The following is a 19550-nucleotide window of genomic DNA, read 5'->3' on the forward strand; positions in this document are numbered from 1 at the left end:
TAAAGCTCTTTGGAGTCAAGGGACATTCCTGTTTTCATCTCTGCATTGTCTATGGCTGAGCTGAGTAGTTGTTAGAAGCTTATGACCCGCAGAGCCCCAAATATTTACTGTCTGGCCATTCAAAGGAAAAGCTGGCCAACCCTTGAGAGAGACAAGAAAGGGGCTCAAGTCAGCAAGTCCCCAGGTCTGCTAGAGAGACAAGACAGAGCCCAAGGGCTACCAGAGAGCTGCAGAAGGGAATCTGAGGCTTCAGCACAATGTCTGTAAACAGGCCAGGCCGAGGCTGGAGATGAGAAGAACTCCGGCTGGCCGGCACCTCTAGGGACTCACAACAGAGGCCAAACAAATCCTGAGGGACCAGTACGCCCGTCCAAATGTTTTCACTGTATGTTTCCCACCTCCAGGGACCCAAAGCAGAGGCCAAACAAATCCCAGGGGATCAGTACGCCCATCCAAATGTTTTCACTGTATGTTTCCTACAAGCTGCATCCAATGCAAAAAAAAAAAAAAGGTGGCTTGAGGTGCCTGTATTTGCATGCGCCAAAGAGGTAATTTGCACATCTGGGGCGCCCCTCCCATAGCTGGAGGGGAGGATGGGGTCCACAAGGGGGCGCCGGGTCACTAGCACTCAGCTTCTAGCCCTTAATCTCCCACTACACACAGCTGGTTGCCTTTCTCTACGTGTGTCTCTCCCCACCCAAAAAAGACTAAGTGCCTTGGAGGCAGGGACCACAACTCATGATTATCTGTGCAGGGTACACAGAGGGCGCTCAGTAAGTACTTGTCTAGCGACTGAGCAACTTCATTTTCACTTTCATGTATTGGAGAAGGAACTGGCAACCCACTCCAGTGTTCTTGCCTGGAGAATCCCAGGGATGGGGGAGCAGCAGCAACTGCTGGGAGGGGGACCTGGTCTGAGGCCCAGTCCCCCAGCCATGGCTGTGTTCCCTGCTGCCCTCTCCTCCAGGCTGGGCTGAGCCCCAGAAAGGGTGAGGCCGGGGAATTAGCGGGCAACAGTGCCCAGGCCGGGAAGGCGATGACTCTTAGGAATGTTCCAAGCCTGGAGGGAATTTGGGGGAGGCCCCAAAGAGCTAAGCGAGCTGTGGCCAAGTAATTGGAAAGTAATCATCCTGAGAGGCTTGTGCGCTGCTGGGAGGGGCCCAAGTCTTGCCACCACCCGCACAGATTAGATGTCCTGCTTTCCCAGGATCTGTGCTCAGAGGCAGGAGAACAGATGCACTAACTGGGGCAGGCGAGGGGCGCTCCTCACCCAGAGCTGGTCGTCGTTCCCTGGGGGGCTCTTCTTGATGAAAGCCCCATAGTAGGTGGCGATGTTGCGGTGGTGAGAGTATTTTTTCAACATGTTGATCTCCTGTTTGATCTCTTCCTCCTCATCCTACGTGAATAGGGAGAGGTGAACCCTGAGAGTCCCCCCGCCCCGCCCGCAAGCCCCCTTCTCAACACTCCGACCCTCCCCCTGCCCTATACACGCCTTACCTCCGTGACGTCCATGACTTTGATGGCAGCCAGCTGCCCAGTCTTGACATGCCGACCCTGCAGGATGGAGAGCCAGGCACGGGTGGGGGGTCAGGTCTGCACTCGGAAGGGGCTTAATTCAGGGAGAGCCCACAATTTTTGGCTGCTTTCTTTCTTAGAAAATGCCCCTGGCTAGACACCTCAGTTTATGAGTCGGTCGTAGGAAAATCACCGTGCCTGGATTCCAAGTGCTAAGCTGGATAAAGACGAAGGGTCTCCTCTCCTGAAACACTCAAGAGGGATGAGGGAGAGACACTTGTGCTTTGTCCCAGCCTCTCTGGCTTAGATAGCCTTGTCTGAAAGTTAGAGCAGCGAGTGAGGGCTCCCTCTCCATCCTCAGATGGAGCGGCATGGAGCTGGGAGAGGCGGCTGGGAGAGGAGGGCTTTGCCTCTCCAGCATCTTCTATGCAAGACAGACTGCCTGGGTCCTCTCCTGATTCACCTCTCTGGACAGGGGGCCTTTCCCAGAATCACCCCCACCCCCAGCCATATACACAGGGCTTTTTATTACTGTTAACAGGAGAGAGTAGACAGGACTGAGATTTTAGGGAACTTGGGAGAAACACGGGAGGGCTGACTGCTGTGTGGATACCCCACCACCAGTGCGAATGGGAAGAAACTTCTAGAGCGTGTTCCTGCCATTCCCCTTCTGCCCCCCCATCATCCTTCCAAAATTCCTAGCAGGAGTCATCTCAGGCTCCAGTAGGAAAGTCCAAGGCTTCCTGGGGAAGAGAAAGGTGTGTGTGTAGGGGGGACTGCCAGCCCAAGGATTATTTTTATCCCCAGCAGTTTTTCACGACCCCTAAGCCCAGAGAAGCAGAACATAGAGCTGCTATTTCCATGGCAACAACTAGGCAAGAGATGGGGTGATTGGGGTGGGGGTGCACCTGCTTTCCAAGCTTACAGAGAAGAAGGGTAAGAGGTGGGTAGTCCCAGTGACCCAGGAAACCCTGGCCCCTGAGACACAGGAGGCTCGTGAAGAGGCTGAGTGCCATAGTTAGAGCCGAAGCAGCCAGGCGCGTGCCTGGGGGCAGCATCCACCTTGAGTACCTCTCTGCTGTGGCTGCCTCCCCCGTGGAGTGTGACCGGTGGTTAGACCACGTGAAGGGCCAGACTGGCCAGGCCAAAAGCCACAGTCCGTGGTCGAGGAAATGCCACTGCTGTGGAGGCGGGGGAGGGAGGCAGCCTCAAAAGCAGAAGGCTTGAGCTCCGGTCCCAGTCCTGCTGCAGGCCGGTCAGGGGGGCTCAAGAAAGTGGGTTCCCCTCTGCTGAGGGTGCCCCCTCTAGGTCCCACCAACCCCGAGTCCTAGGTCTCCTGTGGACTCAGGAGAAGCCAAACCTGTACTTCTGAGCTCAGTCACACATGTCCCCATACCCTTCCCATTGCCCTGCATGTCCCCGTTCCTCACCCCACCCAGCTCCAGACTGTTCCTGCCACACCCAGGGCTGGTTCTAAGCTCAGAGGTAGAGGCCAGCAAAAACACCCGCCTCTCGCTGCTTCCTTTCCTCCTGACTTTATCCCTTTCCTCTCCCTCCCTGGGCCCCCTCCTTTCCCAGGGCCCCGGGCCCCTGTAATCCCTCCAGCCCCTGTCAAATCTCCAGACCACAGCCCACTCCAGAGAGGCCCATGGGAGAGGGCCCCCTCCCGCCACACCCATAGCCTCACCTTGTACACCTGTCCGTAGGTGCCATTGCCGACCACCTCTACCAGCTCGAAGATGCCTGCAGGGTCCTGAGGGGGCAGGGGGAAAGAAAGAATGAGGTATATGCACTTCAGAACAGGAAAACGAGCTAGAGGCCTCGGGGAAGGCTGTTCGACCAGGAGTTGAGAATGACTGTGTTAATGGAGCTGCTGGGGGGCTGATGGAGAGCTGCCCTTTTCCAGGACTGGGTCAGAGTTCATGTTTGGGGAGGGGAAAGCCAGAAGAAGGGGAGAGAAAACAGGAGGCAGAGCCCCGCTGGCTATTTAGACAGGCTGCTGCTTTCAGACTCAGTGACGACCTCTGAGAGCCTGTGGCCTCATCCGCATGGGGGGACACCTGAGTACCCACCTCTGGGCTGGTGGCAACTTCAAACGCCCACAAAATGCTTATTAGGTCTGTGCCTGGCACAGGCACATGTGCAGTGAAAATAAAAGCAGGGATGAGGAAAGCTAGGAGGAGCTGGAGCACGCGAGCCACCTTCTCCCCTTTCCCAGTCCTGAGCCCAGGGCTCCCAGCATTTGGTGGGGTAGAGGGATCTGGAGCAGGACGGGGGATGGAGAGCAGGGAGAGGCAGTGTGAAGGGAGAACTTTCAGTTCCCCTTGTTTGGAGCCAAGTGGAACCAGGAGAGGAGGGGCGAGGGCCCGCAGGGCTCAGACAAATGCCTCCAAAGGGGCTCATGGCCTGCTGAGCTGAGCAGCGCAGCTGCAAGGAGGCCACCGGCACCCTCTGGGCAGGGCTCCTTTCTGAGAGAGAGGGATTGGGAGGTGGGGATGCAAGCCAAGGCCGGCCAGGGGCGCCTGGGGTCACAGGCAGGCTCTCCCCCACCTGCAGGATGGAGGGGAGGCACATGCCCTCAGGAAACAAACTCCCCAGCCAACACCTGTGCCTCGTTGCCCACAATCCTCAAAGTATATCATATAAAGTTCCTTTCTCTCTGGTTTTGAAAACCAAGATAGGGTTTCTGTAAAAACAACCAAAGAAACTCCCAAAACCAAATAAATCAAAAGAACGCCTCCTCCTTCACCCACTGAAGCAAGGGGACGTGGAAGGTAACCTGGATGGGCTGGAGACCAGGGAGACCCCCGCCTCAGGAACGTCCTGGGAGGACCGGAAATGTGGCCCGGTTCCCAGACATCCTCATCAGAGCCCGTGCCTCCACACGCCGTAACTATGCACCAACTTGTCTGCAAATCCTGGAAGGAAGGGACTGAATCCTCCCTGCTTACTTGCCTGTCCAGCACCTAGCTCCGGGCTTTGCAAGCAGCAGCCTGAAAGAACATTCCAGAACTGGCCAGGTTTGCGGGAGCCTTGACAGAAGCTGCAGAGAGACTCCTTCCACCTGCTCTGAAGGGGCTTGAGCTGGCCAGACCAAGAATTTCCTGGTTCTATGTTCAATTGCTGCTGCTAAGTCGCTTCAGTCGTGTCCGACTCCGTGCGACCCCATAGACAGCAGCCCACAAGGCTCCCCCGTCCCTGGGATTCTCCAGGCAAGAACACTGGAGTGGGTTGCCATTTCCTTCTCCAATGCCTGAAAGTGAAAAGTGAAAGTGAAGTTGCTCAGTCGTGTCCGACTTTTAGCGACCCCATGGACTGCAGCCTACCAGGCTCCTCCATCCATGGGATTTTCCAGGCAAGAGTACTGGAATGGGGTGCCATCGCCTTCTCCCTGTGTTCAATTACTTAGCTCCAACTTAAGTTACTAAATAAAACAAAACAAAACCCTTGAATAGGTCTAAAAATCAGCAGGCCCCACAGGAAAGGGAGAGGGGCTGATAAGAGGTCTGCTTGAACCTGAGAGCTGCAAGGGACCTAGAAGAAGTTATCTTATCCACCTGCAAGTCTAGACTCAGAGGCTTGAAGGGAACTCACTTCCCTAAAAAATCTCTCCCAGAGAATGGCCTCATCCATCCTGGGGCCTCTAAACTCTTAACCATTGGGAAGTCCTTTCTTGCATCTTAATTCTTTCTGAAATGGACGGAGACAGGAGAAAGGACGCATGGACTTGATTTTCTGATGTTCCTAATCTAAGAGGGGGATAAGAGCGGCCTGGCAGAGTCACAATGACACAGCATCATCACCTTGGATCAACACAAACAGAAGTTGTAACCTGAGCTCCCAGTCTGACTCCTTAGGCTCTGTTTGGGAGGCACCAAGGGATGAAAAGGACAGCCTGTGAGGTCAGACACTCACGTTCAGACATGGATTTAATGGTCTCAAGCCTGTTTCCTGACCCCCGGCCAGGCTGACCACACTTACTTGAAAGGGTTATTCTGAGAATTAAGTTGAGACTGTGCGTGTGACACAGGAGTCCTGGTCTGAAACATCCTCTAGGGAACATGCTCCACGGAGGCCTGGTCCCACTCTGCTCAACGACAGCACCACCCTCACCCAAGCCCCACCTTGGCAGCATCCTCTCCCCAGTTCCTTCTTTCAAGATGCCCATGTGTCTCCTCCTCTCCATTCCCGAAGCTGCTACTCCAGGCCCATCCCTCCACCCCCTCCCTCCTGGAGCGCCTGCCTCGCCACCCTGCCTTCTGCTTCACCCTGCCTTCCTGAGTTTGCTCCTCTGCCCAGAAGGGAGTCCAAACACCTCAGCCAGATGCTTAAAGTTGCCCCATCATCAGACAACCGCTAAATACTGCCTGAGTGTCTACATTGGCCCTGTCCTGGGCCCTAATCTGGGGAGATCTGCCAAGTGACTTTGTCTTCTTCCATTTATCCATTAAATATTTATCTGACTATGTGACAAGTTCTCAGTGAGGCACAATGGGGATCTCAACCATGCTGTATGAGAACCACGGACAGCCCCTCAAGGGCCATGTGATTTTCCAGACAGGCCAAGCACCCCAGCGTGGACACGTGGACACCCGGTGGTTATGCTCCATGAGAGCAATGGAAGGCACTCCAGTCTGGAGTAGCGGAAAGAGCGCTGGAGAGTGATTTCTAGGGGGACATAGCTATGTGTCCCTGAGCAAGTATTTAACTGTCCAGGGCCTGTCTTCCTCACACAGCTAAGAGGAAGCTGGACTGGGTAATAAACCAGCTCTGCGGTTTCAGGGGACAGAATTTGACTCAGGGTGGGAATCTAAGGCAGGCTCCCTGGAAGAGGTAGTGTCTGAGTGGTGACAAGAACTGAAGAGCAGGGAAGCCCAGGCCCTGCTGAGGGACAGCAGCTTGGGTTTGGATGTTAAGTTTGAGATGTCTACGGATGCATAGAAGTCAATGTCTACCAGGCAGCTAGAAACAAGGGTCTGAGGGTTAAGATTTAAAGACCGTTCGTGAGTGTGGGAAATGGTGTTCAGGGTGGGTGCACAGGGAATGAGGACTAGAAGGGCCAAGGCCAGCCCCTGAGGAAGGGCCACGTGCTGCACACGGGCGAGCAGAGGAACAGACACCAGAGGGGAGGTGGTCAGAGGGGACTGAGAAAAGCGTCACTGGCCTCAGCGCCAAGGCCCCACTGGGCATCCCCGTGCAGACCATAGTGGTGAGAGCAGATGACGGGGGCTGGGGGGAGGTGGAGTGATGAGGAAGTGAAGGCTCTGGGGGCAGCACCCTTGCTGGAGAAGTCCGACTTGGAGAGGAAGGGGAAAAGCAGATGACGGCTAGAGGAGGGAGCAAAGTCAGACAAGAGGGTTTTCAAAATAGGGAAGATCTCAAATACTTAAGGGAAGAAGACTAAAAAGCGAATGCTGATGCCTGACAACTTGCTGTTTAATGATATATATGGGTGCATATGCATCTATTTGTATGTAAACTGCATCAGTGGATTACAGCACTGATCAAATACAACAGTGCCATACTCAAGGATTCAGAATGCCCAGAAATACATAATACACAGTTCAAATATGATTTAATGCATTGATCTGGCTTCAGATATGGGCCCTTCATATATCTGCCTGTCTGCATGCATGGCGACCCTCTTTGATGGTGATCTAGAAGGGGCATCCCCAAAGGGAAATGCTCTGCTCCTGGGAACCCACCAGGCGGTCCTGGCCTGCCCGTCTGCACAAGGGCACAGCTCTGGAGCCTCCTCCAGCTCTGTGCCTTGGTGCTCAGACTCTGTTCTCAGCAGCCTGGTTCTTGTTCAGCTGGCAGGTGGAAAGGGACGGGGTCAAGGGTACAGGTAACTAAATGAAGGAGGGCGAGAGAAGGACAGGAAGAAACGAGACGTGAAGAGTCACTGCTCTGTCGAGATTAAAGACAAAAGAAGATGGGGGAGCTCCATGAATTCCCAGTGACTGTGACTTAGGTGATTACATCGGAGGGAAGATCATTTGCTAAGCGGGAGCCTGGGGCCTGCATAAGGCTGGAAAAGCTTGGGAACGGAAGCTAGACAGGATGCTTTAGGATATGTGAGAATCCTAGATCCTGCTCCAGAGATTCCTATTTAGCACTGCAGGTCTGGGGTGAGGAGGGGAATCTGTATGTTTAACAGATCTCCTGGGTAATTCCAATGTGGAAGTCAGTGGCCTCTTTCGGAGAGGCTGTGCTGCTTTGGGGAGTTACTAACAGGTGAAAGGAAGCATCAGGGATCTGAAAGGAGGCACAGTGGTGGAGAACTACTGCTCTCCTACAAGGGCGCCTCAGCACCTCCATCTGCACTGACTCAACTCATGCCCCTTTTATCTATGTCAGGGGCCAATCCTGCCAAAAGATGACCTCTCCTGTTAGCCAAGTCAAATTCCAAGTGGTGGTGGTGTTTTTTGTTCTTTTTTTTTTCTCCAGGAAATCACTAGCCATTCTAGCCCACCACAAGCTATCCAACCCATGAATTTCAACCTCAACTTCACACATTGATCTTATCTATTAAACTCATTGACAAGTTCAACAAGGTTGCTGGATACAAGACCAATATATGAAAACCAACTCTTATTTCTGTATACTACAATTAATGATCCAGAAAGGAAATTCCGAAAACAATTCCACTTATAAGAGTATCAGAAAGAATAAACCAAACCAAAGAAGTGTGAGACATGTACACTGAAAACTGTAAAACACTGTTCAAAGAAATGAAAGAAGACCTACGTAAATGGAAAAACATCCTGCATTTATGGACCAGAAGATTTAGTACTACTAAGATCCACACATTCAGTGTACTTTTATCAAAAACCCAGGTGGCTTTTTTGGACAGAAATTGACAAGTTTCACCTAAAAGTCATATGAAAATGCAAAGGATCCAAGAGACAACATGTCTTTAAAAGGAAGAATGAAGTTAGAGGACTTGCACTGCTCAACTTGGAAACTTACTATAAAGCTACAGCAATCAGGACCATGTGATACTGGCACAATGGCAGACATAGATCAATAGACTGGAATTGAGAATCCAAAAATAAACTCTTCAATCTGTGGTCAATTGATTTTCAACAAGGGTACCAAGATCATTCAACATTCTTTTCAACAAACTGGATATCCATATTTAAAAGAATGAATTTGGACCCTTATGTCATACCATACACAAAAAATTAACCCAAAATTGATCATGGCTCTAAAAAGGTAAGAGCTAAAACAATAAAAAATCAAAAGACAACACAGGAGTAAGTCTTCATGATCTTGGATCAGGGAATGGTTTCTTATGTATGGTACTGAAAGCATAAGTAACAAAAGACAAAAAAAAAAAAAAAAAAGGCAAATTGGACTTCATCAAAGCCTAAAACTGTGTGTTTCACAGAACAGCATCAAAAAAGTAAAAGGACAACCCACAGGATTGGAAAAAAAACATCTGAAATTACATATCAGAGATAAGGGACATGTAGATAAAGGATTTATATCTGACAAGGGACTTGTATACAGAATACTAAAAAAACTTGAGAATAAAATAACTCCACAATAAAAAGACAAATAATTTTAAAACGAGCAAAGGATCTGAATAGACATTTCTCCAAAAGAGATACACAGTGGCCAATAAGCAGGTGAAAAGATGCTCTACGAGTCCCTAGGGAAGGAAGAATCAAAACCACAACAAGACACCACTTCACACCCACGAAGACAGCTTTAACTGAAATGATGGGCAACGGCAAGCACTGAAGAGGACCCGGAGAGCATGGAACCCTCGTGCCCTGCTGGTGGGAAGGCAAAATGGGGCTGTCACTCTGGAAAACGGTTTAGCAGTTTCTCAGGTACCACATGACCCAGCAATTTGACTCTTAGGTAGATACCCAATGCAACTGAAAACATACGAACACACAGAAATCTGTACATAAGATGTTCACAGCAGCTTTACTCATAACAGCCCAAAAGCAGAAACAGCCCAATGTCCATCACTTGATGAATGAATATGATGTATCTATTTATGGATATTCCAATAATGGAATATTCTTTGGCAACAAAAAGGTATGAAGTAATAACATACATGCTACAGCAACGGATGAACCTTGAACACATTACACTAAATGAAAGAAGGCAGTAAAAAAAAAAAAAAAAACTTCACATATATACAGCTTCATTTATGTTTAACGTCTGTAATAGGCAAATCCTTAGAGACAGAAAGTAAATCGATTAGTCCTCCTCCAGGGGCTGGGAGGAAGGAATTGTAGTGACTGCTAATGGGTACTGGGTTTTATTTGGGGCTGAAGAAAATGTTCTGAAATTAGACAGTGGTGATAGCAAGTCTGTAAATACACCAAAAACCACTTTAAAATTCTGTGAAAGGGTGAATTTGGTGCTATGTGAATTACACATCAATAGAACTGTTGTTAAAAATAATAACCCTAAAGCCCCTCTCATACTACTCCATAAATTATTGCTGACAGTGAAAATTGCCACCCTAAGAAAGTTAACCTACTCACATGGAAGGGACCCCTCAAAGTGCTAATAACACATGTGAAAAAGTCCTAAGACAAACACAGACAATGATAAAATATAAGTACATATATAATTTAGAATTAGACAACCTGGTTTCTTTTCTTGGCTCTGCTGCTAACAGGCTGCATGTTTGTGGGCAAGTCACTTAACCTCTCTGGGTTCCCTTTCAATGAGAAAACTTTCTGGTTCTGTCTCTATTTTTTTTTTGGCCATGCCACGCAGCATGTAAGATCTTAGTTCCCCGACCAGAGATTGAACCCGCATACCCTGCCCTGGAAGCATGGAGTCTTAATGGCTGGACTGACAGGGAAGTCCCCATAACCATATGATTTTAAATGCTCAGGTTCACATTCCACAAAGCTGCCAACCTGATGACTATGTATTACTTCTTTACCATGTGCCAGGAGTTGTGTTAGGCTCTGGAAGAAAGTTGAGTAAAATGGGGCAGTCCCTGCTGTAACAGTGTTCTGATGGGGAAGGCAGACACCAAACAACTCTCCAGTTCTGTGGTTGCTCTCTCGTGATCCCCCAGACTTGGGCAATCAGGCAAGGGCAACAATAAGGATGACAGATGGGGTCTAACAGCCTTCCCAGGACTCTCTGAGCAAGGATGCTCTTATCTGTCCCATCCCTGTGCCTCTTACCTTGACCACCTCATGAGACAGCTCCCACATTTTCTGTCTCGGAGCTCTCTCTCATTGCCTACCCTCCCAACATCCCTGTAATAATTAAACAGCTAGCAGGTTCTCAGCATTTCCTTTGGTCCTGGTACTGCTGAGTGCTTGAGAAGTATAATCTCATAGCAAACTGTAAGGTAGATGTTATTGGCATATTTATTTTACAGGGAAGGAATATTAGAGCAATTAAATGACATGCCCAGGGTTACACACAGCCAGGAAGCAGAGGAGCCCAGGTCTGCCCTCAAAATTCAACTTCCAGGCCTAATCAAAGTTCCTGTTGCCTAAGGGACCCTGTTTTCAACCATGTGGTTCCTTTTTTACCCCAATCATAGCTCATGAGTCCAAAAGATGGGCTCCTGATCCAAAGGTAGCCAGTCTGAAACCAAGAGAAAAGAGGAATGAGGGCAAATTTCCCTCTAGGCCATTCCAACTAAAACACAGAGGGAAGACACCAGGAAGGTACCTGGAGAGTCAGGGTGGCAGAGGTTGTTGTGAGCAGAGAGGCCGGCTGAGAACAGAACAGAGTGGAGGGCGAGGGAAGTGGGGGTACAGGGGACTAACTGGTGCTCGCTGTGCCTGGTTTTACCACGACTCAGAGTCACCCTACAGTTCCAGCTCCAAGGAACTGGCTGTGCTGCACGCTGTTCATGTGCTCAGACTGCAGTGAGACTCGGAAACTTCAAGTAAATCAAAATCAGCATGATAGCACTACCACCAATTAATCCCACAAAACTCCACGACACTGATACTACTGTGATTCCCACTTTACACATGAGGAAACAGAGGCTTGGTGAAGGTAAATAACTTGCCCAAAGTCAAATGGCTAATGAAGTGGCAGCGCCAGCATTTGAATGCACATAGCCTGGCTCCAGAGTCTCTGCTACAACTTCTTGTATCCAGCCTCACTTGAGAGGTTCCTTGTAACTAAACAAGCCGGACCATAACCTCATTATTTAACTTTTCGCACGATTATGTCTCATCTCCTGAAGTAGAAGAGTTGCTCTTTCAGGGCAGGAACCACACTCAGGTGGTACCCGGTTGCCACCTGGTATGAGAGCTCTACAGACTTGCACAGATATGGGCGCCCAAATGTTTTATTATGGGCAGCTCTCTGTGTCATACGCAAAATCACTTTTGTTGAATCGTGAGCATGTGGAGTAAGTCTGTGGCTACTTTCACTCACAAGGGTTTATGTTACCAAGCACTTCCTGAAAGTGAAAGTGCAAGTCAGTTTCTCAGTCGTGTCCACCTCTGAGACCCCGTGGACTGTAGCCTGCCAGATTCCTCTATCCATGGAATTCTCCAAACAAGTACACTGGAGGGGGTTGCCATTCCCTTCTCCAGGGGATCTTCCTGATCCAGGGACTGAACCTGGATCTCCTGCATTGTAGGCAGGTTCTTTACCGTCTGAGCCACCAGGTCTTCAGTTGGTGGAGAGGTTGTGGAAGGCAGCAAAGTGTTCGGATCAGTTACTGAAGAGTGGGGCTGTGAGACACCTGACAGACCCCCTCATCCAGGTCAAAAACTGCCAGGGAGACATCACATGGCACTGGACTTCACGCCGCATGATGTCGTCTGTGATTTATAACTGTATGTGTCCGGGTATGAAGAGACAGCAGTGATGCTATGTGCAGTAACTCTGCAGGGAGATGTGCCTCCAGGTGCAATTCAAGGGATGGCGTCCACACACCACCTTTCATCCCGACCCACATGTGCACTCACGTAGTGACATACCGCTCACGCAGGACACTGCCCTCGAACGATTCGGGCATCAGCTGGCGCCGATTCCTGTTTTTCTCACAGCACCAGGTATGTTTCTAAGCACCCGCGAGGTGCTCAGATGCTTGCTGATTTAACCTTTAAATGCCAGCAGAGCAAGGAGGAGGTGGGTTTGGTCAAGGAGAGCTTTCTGGAAGAAGTGGAAGATAAGAGCTGGAGGGCCTGGGGGGAGGGAAGAGGCACCAAGCTGGATGGATAGACAGGAGACTCCTGGGGTAGGCAGGGGGGCAGCAGGAGTTGGGCCATCCCTTCAGACTCCTGTCCTCAGTTCCCCTCTCATGATTTCCCGTGTGTCAGTCTGCCCAGCTGTAGCCCAAGACTTCCTGAAGGCCCTGCCTTGTGCTTCAGAATCTCCCCGGCATTTGGCACCGGCTGTGTGCTCGATAAAAGTTAGCTAAATGAGGACTGGGCACAGGGCCCTGATCCTTCCCAAGGTGCCTACCTGTACCTTCACTGGGGGCTCTGCTCACTGCTGGGACTGGTCAGGAGAGCACTGGGCACAAACTGTCTTGGGGGCTTTCTCCCTTGCTCTGCTAATCCTCAAGGGGCTCCCTGGACTGACCTCGCCCCCGCCCCCAGCTCACATCTGGAGAAAGGATAAGGGGAAGATGGTGACAGAGCTCTCACAAATAGCAAGGCAGTTACTCTGAGGCCTGGGGACCAGTACTGACTGGCATTCTCCTCTTCCTTCTCTGAAAACCAAGGAATAGTTTGGTGAAAAATGAAGGCGGTGACTATTTCCCAAGAGAAAATGCAGAAGAGCTTATGCATCCATGTTTGAGGCCTGGCTGGGATGCGGTGGCAGGCAGCAAGAACTGAAGTTCAAGGATGAAGGAGCCGTGAGGCTCAGCTGCAAGACACAGGAGGAGAGAAGGAGCGCCCCAACTGCTCCCTCACAGTTGGCGTGCAGGTGCCCAGAAATCCACAGGAGAGGTCGGGAGTCACAGGGGAATCCAGGATGAAGGGCAGGTGACAGAAAGGTAAAAGCAGGCCAGCCCCTCAGGTTTGGGGTCAACATTTCCTGAAGTGGCCCAGAGCTGGCAGGTCGAACCCTGGCCTCGGTGCTGCTCTGACCACGTGCCTCCCTGTGCTGTTGCTTCAAGATCATCCACCTCCAAGCGGGGAGTCATGTGTGTGGTGTCTGCTCTGCATGGAGATGAAATCCCCCAAGGGGGACAGGGGTTTCCGAAGTACTTTAGTAAATGCAAACTGTTAGTGTCAATATTTGCAGCATCTTTTTAAATTGCCTGCCAAAGAGTGCCTTCTTAAACCTTGGCTCTACCTTCGAGGAGCTTATAAATCAAGACGCCAGAATGGAGAATTAACATGCTGAGAAGAGTTACATACACTGAAGTCTCAGAGATAATGCTGCTTGTGAGGCAGCTGCCGGAGAAGCAGGTAGGAGTGGCAAATCTGACCCCCACTTTTTTGCTGACCTACGAATCGGACAGAATTTTCAGAGCTGGAAGGGTCTGTCCCTTCCAGGAGATTCTAGGAGGCTGCTGGAATGGTAGAAAGAACCAGAACTCTGAAGTTTGAGGAGGGCTGAGAATCCTTGGGGAAGACACCAGGGAAGGTCCGGTCTCTCCTGCACTTCAGGCCCCGCTGTGATTATTTACTGGGATATGCCCTGGCAGGTCCTCCTGCTGCAATTGGTGTGGCTCCCTAACCTAGGCAAGGTGCCATCCCACCCACCCCTCCACGGGGGAGCAGTGCCAGGAGGCGGGGTTGCCCCCGGGCTGGGGGACAGGAGGACAAGTGCAGGCCTCAGCCCCACCTCCCCTGTCGCCAAGCACACCAGGACTCCACAGAGGACCAGAGGCTCAGAGAACCTGTGATGTCGATAGAGGATAGGGAAAAGAACTGCAGGGCCACTCAGCAAAGAGAATGGGAACTTGCGGTCCACAGAGGGGACCGACAAGAGCTGGCGTGATGGAGGCTGCGGCCAAACCACCCTCTTGCCTGGAAGAGCAGGGCTGCCAGGGCCTGTGGAGTCTCTGTTTATCTGGTGCTGAGACTAGACTGGGCTGGGAGGGCCTCCCACCCTCCCTCCCTGAAGAAAACAATAGGCCTGTTTTCCTGAGCTCTTCCTGTGACCCAGCAGGCCCTCAGGAAAAGGAAGAGGGGGGCACAGGCAGGGCTGGCACCAAGGCACAGCCTGGAGGAGGGGGCCTTCAGTCTCCTAGCAGCTCACCAAGGCCTTGAAGCCACCCCTACATGCCAACCATCCAAGCGCTAAACCACTGACTGCCGTGCAAATGCAGCTTCAAACCCTGTCCCTCGTACCACGACCAACCAGATCACTAACCCTAAGCCCCTGCTATCGGAGCCCCCACCGGGAAGGGGCCAGGCGGCGGGGTGGGGGTCAGACAGGTTTCCCGGCAGTTTGAGCCCCACAGGGATGCAGGCAGTCAGTGCCCGCAGGGGCTTGGGCAGGGGGCACTGTCCTGGTGGAGAGATGTCCTTCAGTTAGCTGTAAGCAACTAAAGGACATATGTGCATGTTCGCCTATGAGAAAAGATACAGGAGGGTGTGTGTTTGGGGAAAGGATGGGTGTAAGAGGAGGCGAATGGGAGTGGATGTGTGGGCTGCGGTGGGGGTGGGGGAGTGGCAGGAGGTTTCCTCAGGTTCCCTCTTCCTTCGTCCCTAAGCACAGAAAGCAGACACAGCCCCAAGGACCCAGCAGGTCCAGACGCCTGCCTGTGTCAACAGGAGGAGGCCCTCCGAGGCCTGAGTCAGTCTCATCCCGCCCCCCACCCGCCAATGACCCAGGGAATGTGTTGTGTTACCCCCATTCCTACACCAAGGGCTCAGTGTGGAAAGTGGGCCCAAGGCCAAAGCATGAGACAGACAGACACTCCCGTGGGAGAAAGGAAGTCGGCCGGAGTCGGCGGGGGGTTGGGTGGGGGGGAGGAACCGTCAAGGCACCTCCTCACAGAGCCAACAAACAGGAGAGAAGAGAGCTCGAAAGGAAGGTTAAAACCCTCCACAACTCCCCGTCATCCACAACGTCCAGTAATGAACCAGACAGCCTTCAGAAGACTCCCTTCCTAGTCTTCATTCCTCTCTGAAGCTGACGCTCCTCTCTGCCATGGATAAGCCTACCCCACACTGCAGAACTGAAGTGCATCCTTTTATTCTGGTTCCACACCGTGAAGTACTCGCCCTCTGCTTGTCGGCGGCTTTGAAGCATTTTTTTGGAAAAGGAGTACAGGAGGAGGAGGAACGGAGTGTGCCCTGGAGCGGAGGGGCAGGAGAGAAACCAGGAAGGATGCTTATGTGCTGGCAGAGGGTAGTTTTTTAAGTCACTCTTTCTGGGTCCCTACGCCAGAAGGACACACGCGATCATGAACACACACACACAGATACACAAAGAGGCAGAAGCAAGTCCAGACCTGACACACACACATGAACACAAATACCATTCGGATCAGAAACCAGTCAGAGCGGACAGGGGCCCAGCCTGCGCCAGGCTGGGAGCCGTGCCCTCCATGCCTCAGCGCCCAGGTTCCCCACAGACCTGGCTGCCCGGACGCCCTCGGCTGGGGGCTTTATCCAGACCAGAGGGTTTTCCTGGATGGAAAGCCCCACAGGAGGCGGGCAGCTGACCCGTGCAGGGAGCCAAAGGAGAGACACGCGGTGCGGGAGGGAGGGGAGGAGGAGAGGGGACCAGAATTTGAGCAGCAGCCTGGTGCTGGTTCTAAAATGGCCGCAGGCGAGGCCGGGGACAGATGGTCTCTTTCTGATGCTAAGCTGGAGAAGTGGGGAAAGGGAAAAGGAAAAAATAAATACCATCACAGTCAGAAATTTAAAAATAAACCAAAAAACCTACAAGATAAACAGCTTGCTTCTGAGGTTCCGCCTGGCTCCAGCAGCTAAAGGAAAACAGAGAACTACAGGCCTGGGGTGACAACTCCCAGCCTCAGAAGGGAGGTCATTCTAGCCATCCCCCTGCTCAGAGCTGGAAGGTCTTGCAGTCTTCCAGGCAGCTGAGGGTGGTGTCTTCCCTTTACTTCTCTAATACTCACTTCCCAAGTCTCAAGTTTTTAAAGCCTTTGTGAATAAAACGCTACAAGCTGTCAGAGTTTGATCTTGTCTCTGCCATAATGAACACAGAGACTGTCTGTGGCCAACAGCATCAACTTCATCACTTCCCAGCTGCTGCCTCTGCTGCCATCATCCAACCACCCAGCTCTTCACAATTTACAAGGTGTTTCCACAGTCGTTATCTCATTTGTGCCTCTGACCTGGAGGGAAGCCAGGCAGGAATTATTACTCCACTTCACAGATAAGGAAACCAAGGCTCCAAGACGTTGTGTTTTCAAAGTGGAGCCTGGTTCGTCTTCTGATGGCAAATCCAAGGAGGCCTCCCATGGCACACGTGCCCCAGAGCTCTGTCCACTGGATTCCATTGGCCTTCTGTGGGCCAGAGAGGCTCTTCCTTAGGCTCAGATCTAACTGCCTTACAGCTAATGATCCAAAGGATGGTTTACCTGGAGCCCCACCCATTCCCATCCTGTGGCGGGGGGTAGGGGGGGTGGGGGGGGCGGGGTAGGAGGAGAAGGGCAAGGCAAGGAGTTCTTGGTTCTTTTAATACGCCACGCCCCTTTCACCTCTGGGCACATGCTGTCCACTCTTCCAACTCCATCTCTCCCCTCCCTTTGACCTGGATGCCCTGAGCACATCCTTCCAGACTTCAACACAGACCCCATCTCCTCCAGGAAGTTTCCCTGACTGTGGTCCTGCTCCCACGGCACTCTGCACGGCCCCTTTCGTGGCCCCAACTTCATTTTTGTGACTGATTCTTTAATTGTTTGTCCTCTGCAAGACAAAGTCTTAAGAAGTCAAAGTGTCAGTCACTAAGTTGTGTCTGACTCTTTGCGACCCCATGGTCGCCATGCTCCTCTGTCCATGGGATTTTTCAGGCAGGAATACTGCTGTGGGTTGCCATTTCCTTCTTGAGGGGTCAAACCCAGGTATCCTGCATTGCAAAAGATTCTTTACTGACTGAACCACCAGAGAAGCCCAAGGCTACGTTCAATACCCTTCTGTTGAATGGATATAAAAACAGAAGAAAGTAGGTGCTATTTAGATAAAACATCCCCTTTCCCTAGTGCTGTGGTTTCTAACACTAGCTTTGGGTTTAATCTCCATTTTTTTTCCAAAATAATCCACAAACAGTCACTTAAAAGCAATGAACAAGGGCAGCTACTGAAAGTGAATCCTCTTTTGTTATGTGAATCAGTGCCCCATAATTTATATGTTGGGTAAACATATATTACTAGAAAGCGGACTTTCCTATAGCAGGAACTCCTTTATCACTGGCTAAAATCAAAGGGAAACATTAACAAGGACCCAAAGGCTGTAAGAAGCAACAGGGAAAGAATAGAGAATGGGGAAGGTTCCTGAGGGAGAAGAGAGCCAAGCTTTCTGGAAAGGAGAAAGAAGGGGGCAGAGGCTGGGTTAGGTGAAGGGCAGAGGAAGGTCGCATCTTAGACAACTTAAAGGAAGGTTCCAAAGTAGGAGCGGATGACTCGGAGACATGTTTCCTTAGCTGAAGCAGCAAGGCAACCAGGAGGCTAGTAAGACGGAATGACAGGGAATGGTTTAGACTTCACTGAGAATCAGAAGGCCTGGGCACTGGCTCTGATTCTTTCATATCATGAAGGCAAATCAGCAAATCACTTAAGCTTGCAGAGCCTCTTTTCCTTACCAACCCAACCCCAGCTCACAAGGGTTCATGGATGTACAAACATTTTGATACCCACAAAAGTGCTGTAAATTTGCAGAGTCATTATGAAGAGACTTGCCTCCCATAGAGCCAAGGAAAAACTCTGTCAGAAGGTGATTTTCCTGGGATTTAGAGTGAAGAGTGGCAGCTTGGGAGAAAATAGACAAGACAAAAAAGTAGAACTGTGAGGAGGGCAGGCGAGAGAGAAGGGAGGGAAAAAAGGACTACGGCCTTGGAGGCCAGGGCTGAAAGGTACAGGGGGCGGTGCGGGGAGGGGGGCGGTCCCTGGCAAGCAGCCAACAGGAAAGAAAGGGCAGAGCTTGGAAGCAAGGAGGCAGGAGGGGGGCAGACATCAAGGCCATTCAGGCGGGCAGACACCAAGCTCATGCAGGATGACAACAATGAGGGGCAGGATAATAATAAGGCTTCTCGCTGCTGGTTTTCCATTCTAGCACAAACAAACCATTAGACTTCATTGCCAACCGCCTCCTGTGGGAATCAGGTGTCCACAAACACCAGGCAAGAGGCTGGGGAGGGTTCATGACCAAGAAAGCCTAGGTCTTATCTGACTCCTATGTGGCTTCTACTTCCAGATGGGAAAGACCTGGCCAGATGCCATCAGAGAGGACACAGGGAGGAAGGCTATGACAGACAGGGGACTATGAGAAGACACTCTGGAAGGAAGGGTAGAGGGCGCCAAGTTGAGTCAGTTGAGAGAAGAGCAGGTGGAGGGTGGGGCCCACAGGGAGGGGAAGGAAGGACTGTCTGAATCAGACTTAGAAAGGGTTACTCTCTGAAGGGTGGAGACCAGAAATTCTCTGGCCCCACCAAGGACCAACTCAGAATAAATTACAGCCCAAGGGGTACATAGGTGAGACAGAGAGAGGAATTTCCTGACCAGCAAGATGGAGCAAACATGCTCATCCAACTATTCACCAGGCCCACCTCTCCTCTTTTATCCTGAGAAAGCTTCCCTGGCTACATTCCTGCCAATTTTAGGGCCCTGTGACCAGGTCGTGCAGTCATTCAACAAACGTCGAGTGCCTGGCAGAGAACAGAACGTGGCCGTGAATGAAACAGAAACAGACCCTTCCTTTGTGGAGCTTACAGGAAGCAAACATTAAAGACACAATTACACAACTACACACACTGAACTGCGATAGGCAGTAAGAAAAAGAACACGGCCTCCCTGGTGGTCCAGCAGTTAAGAATCGGCCTTGCAACGCAGGGGACACTGGTTCGTTTCCCGGTAGGGGAAGATCCCACATGCTGTGGAGCAACTAAACCAAGGCACCACAATCACTTACCCTGTGCTCTCA

The 19550-nt window shown here is 51.2% G+C and overlaps 1 protein-coding gene across 28 annotated transcripts in view; it reads right to left on the minus strand.

Annotated features, from left to right (window-relative positions):
* MINK1 (misshapen like kinase 1) overlaps positions 1–19550 on the minus strand; it is a 47060-nt gene that overhangs the window by 13388 nt on the left and 14122 nt on the right. For all 28 annotated transcript variants that reach the window (XM_024980166.2, XM_024980165.2, XM_024980164.2 and 25 more), the window contains 3 exon segments: positions 3203–3268; positions 1498–1554; positions 1271–1396 (listed from right to left, as the gene is read on the minus strand). In XM_024980166.2, the coding sequence (XP_024835934.1) occupies positions 1271–1396; positions 1498–1554; positions 3203–3268 (249 nt within the window).

This window comes from Bos taurus, chromosome 19, assembly GCF_002263795.3.
Source record: "Bos taurus isolate L1 Dominette 01449 registration number 42190680 breed Hereford chromosome 19, ARS-UCD2.0, whole genome shotgun sequence".
Taxonomy (NCBI): Eukaryota; Metazoa; Chordata; class Mammalia; order Artiodactyla; family Bovidae; genus Bos; species Bos taurus.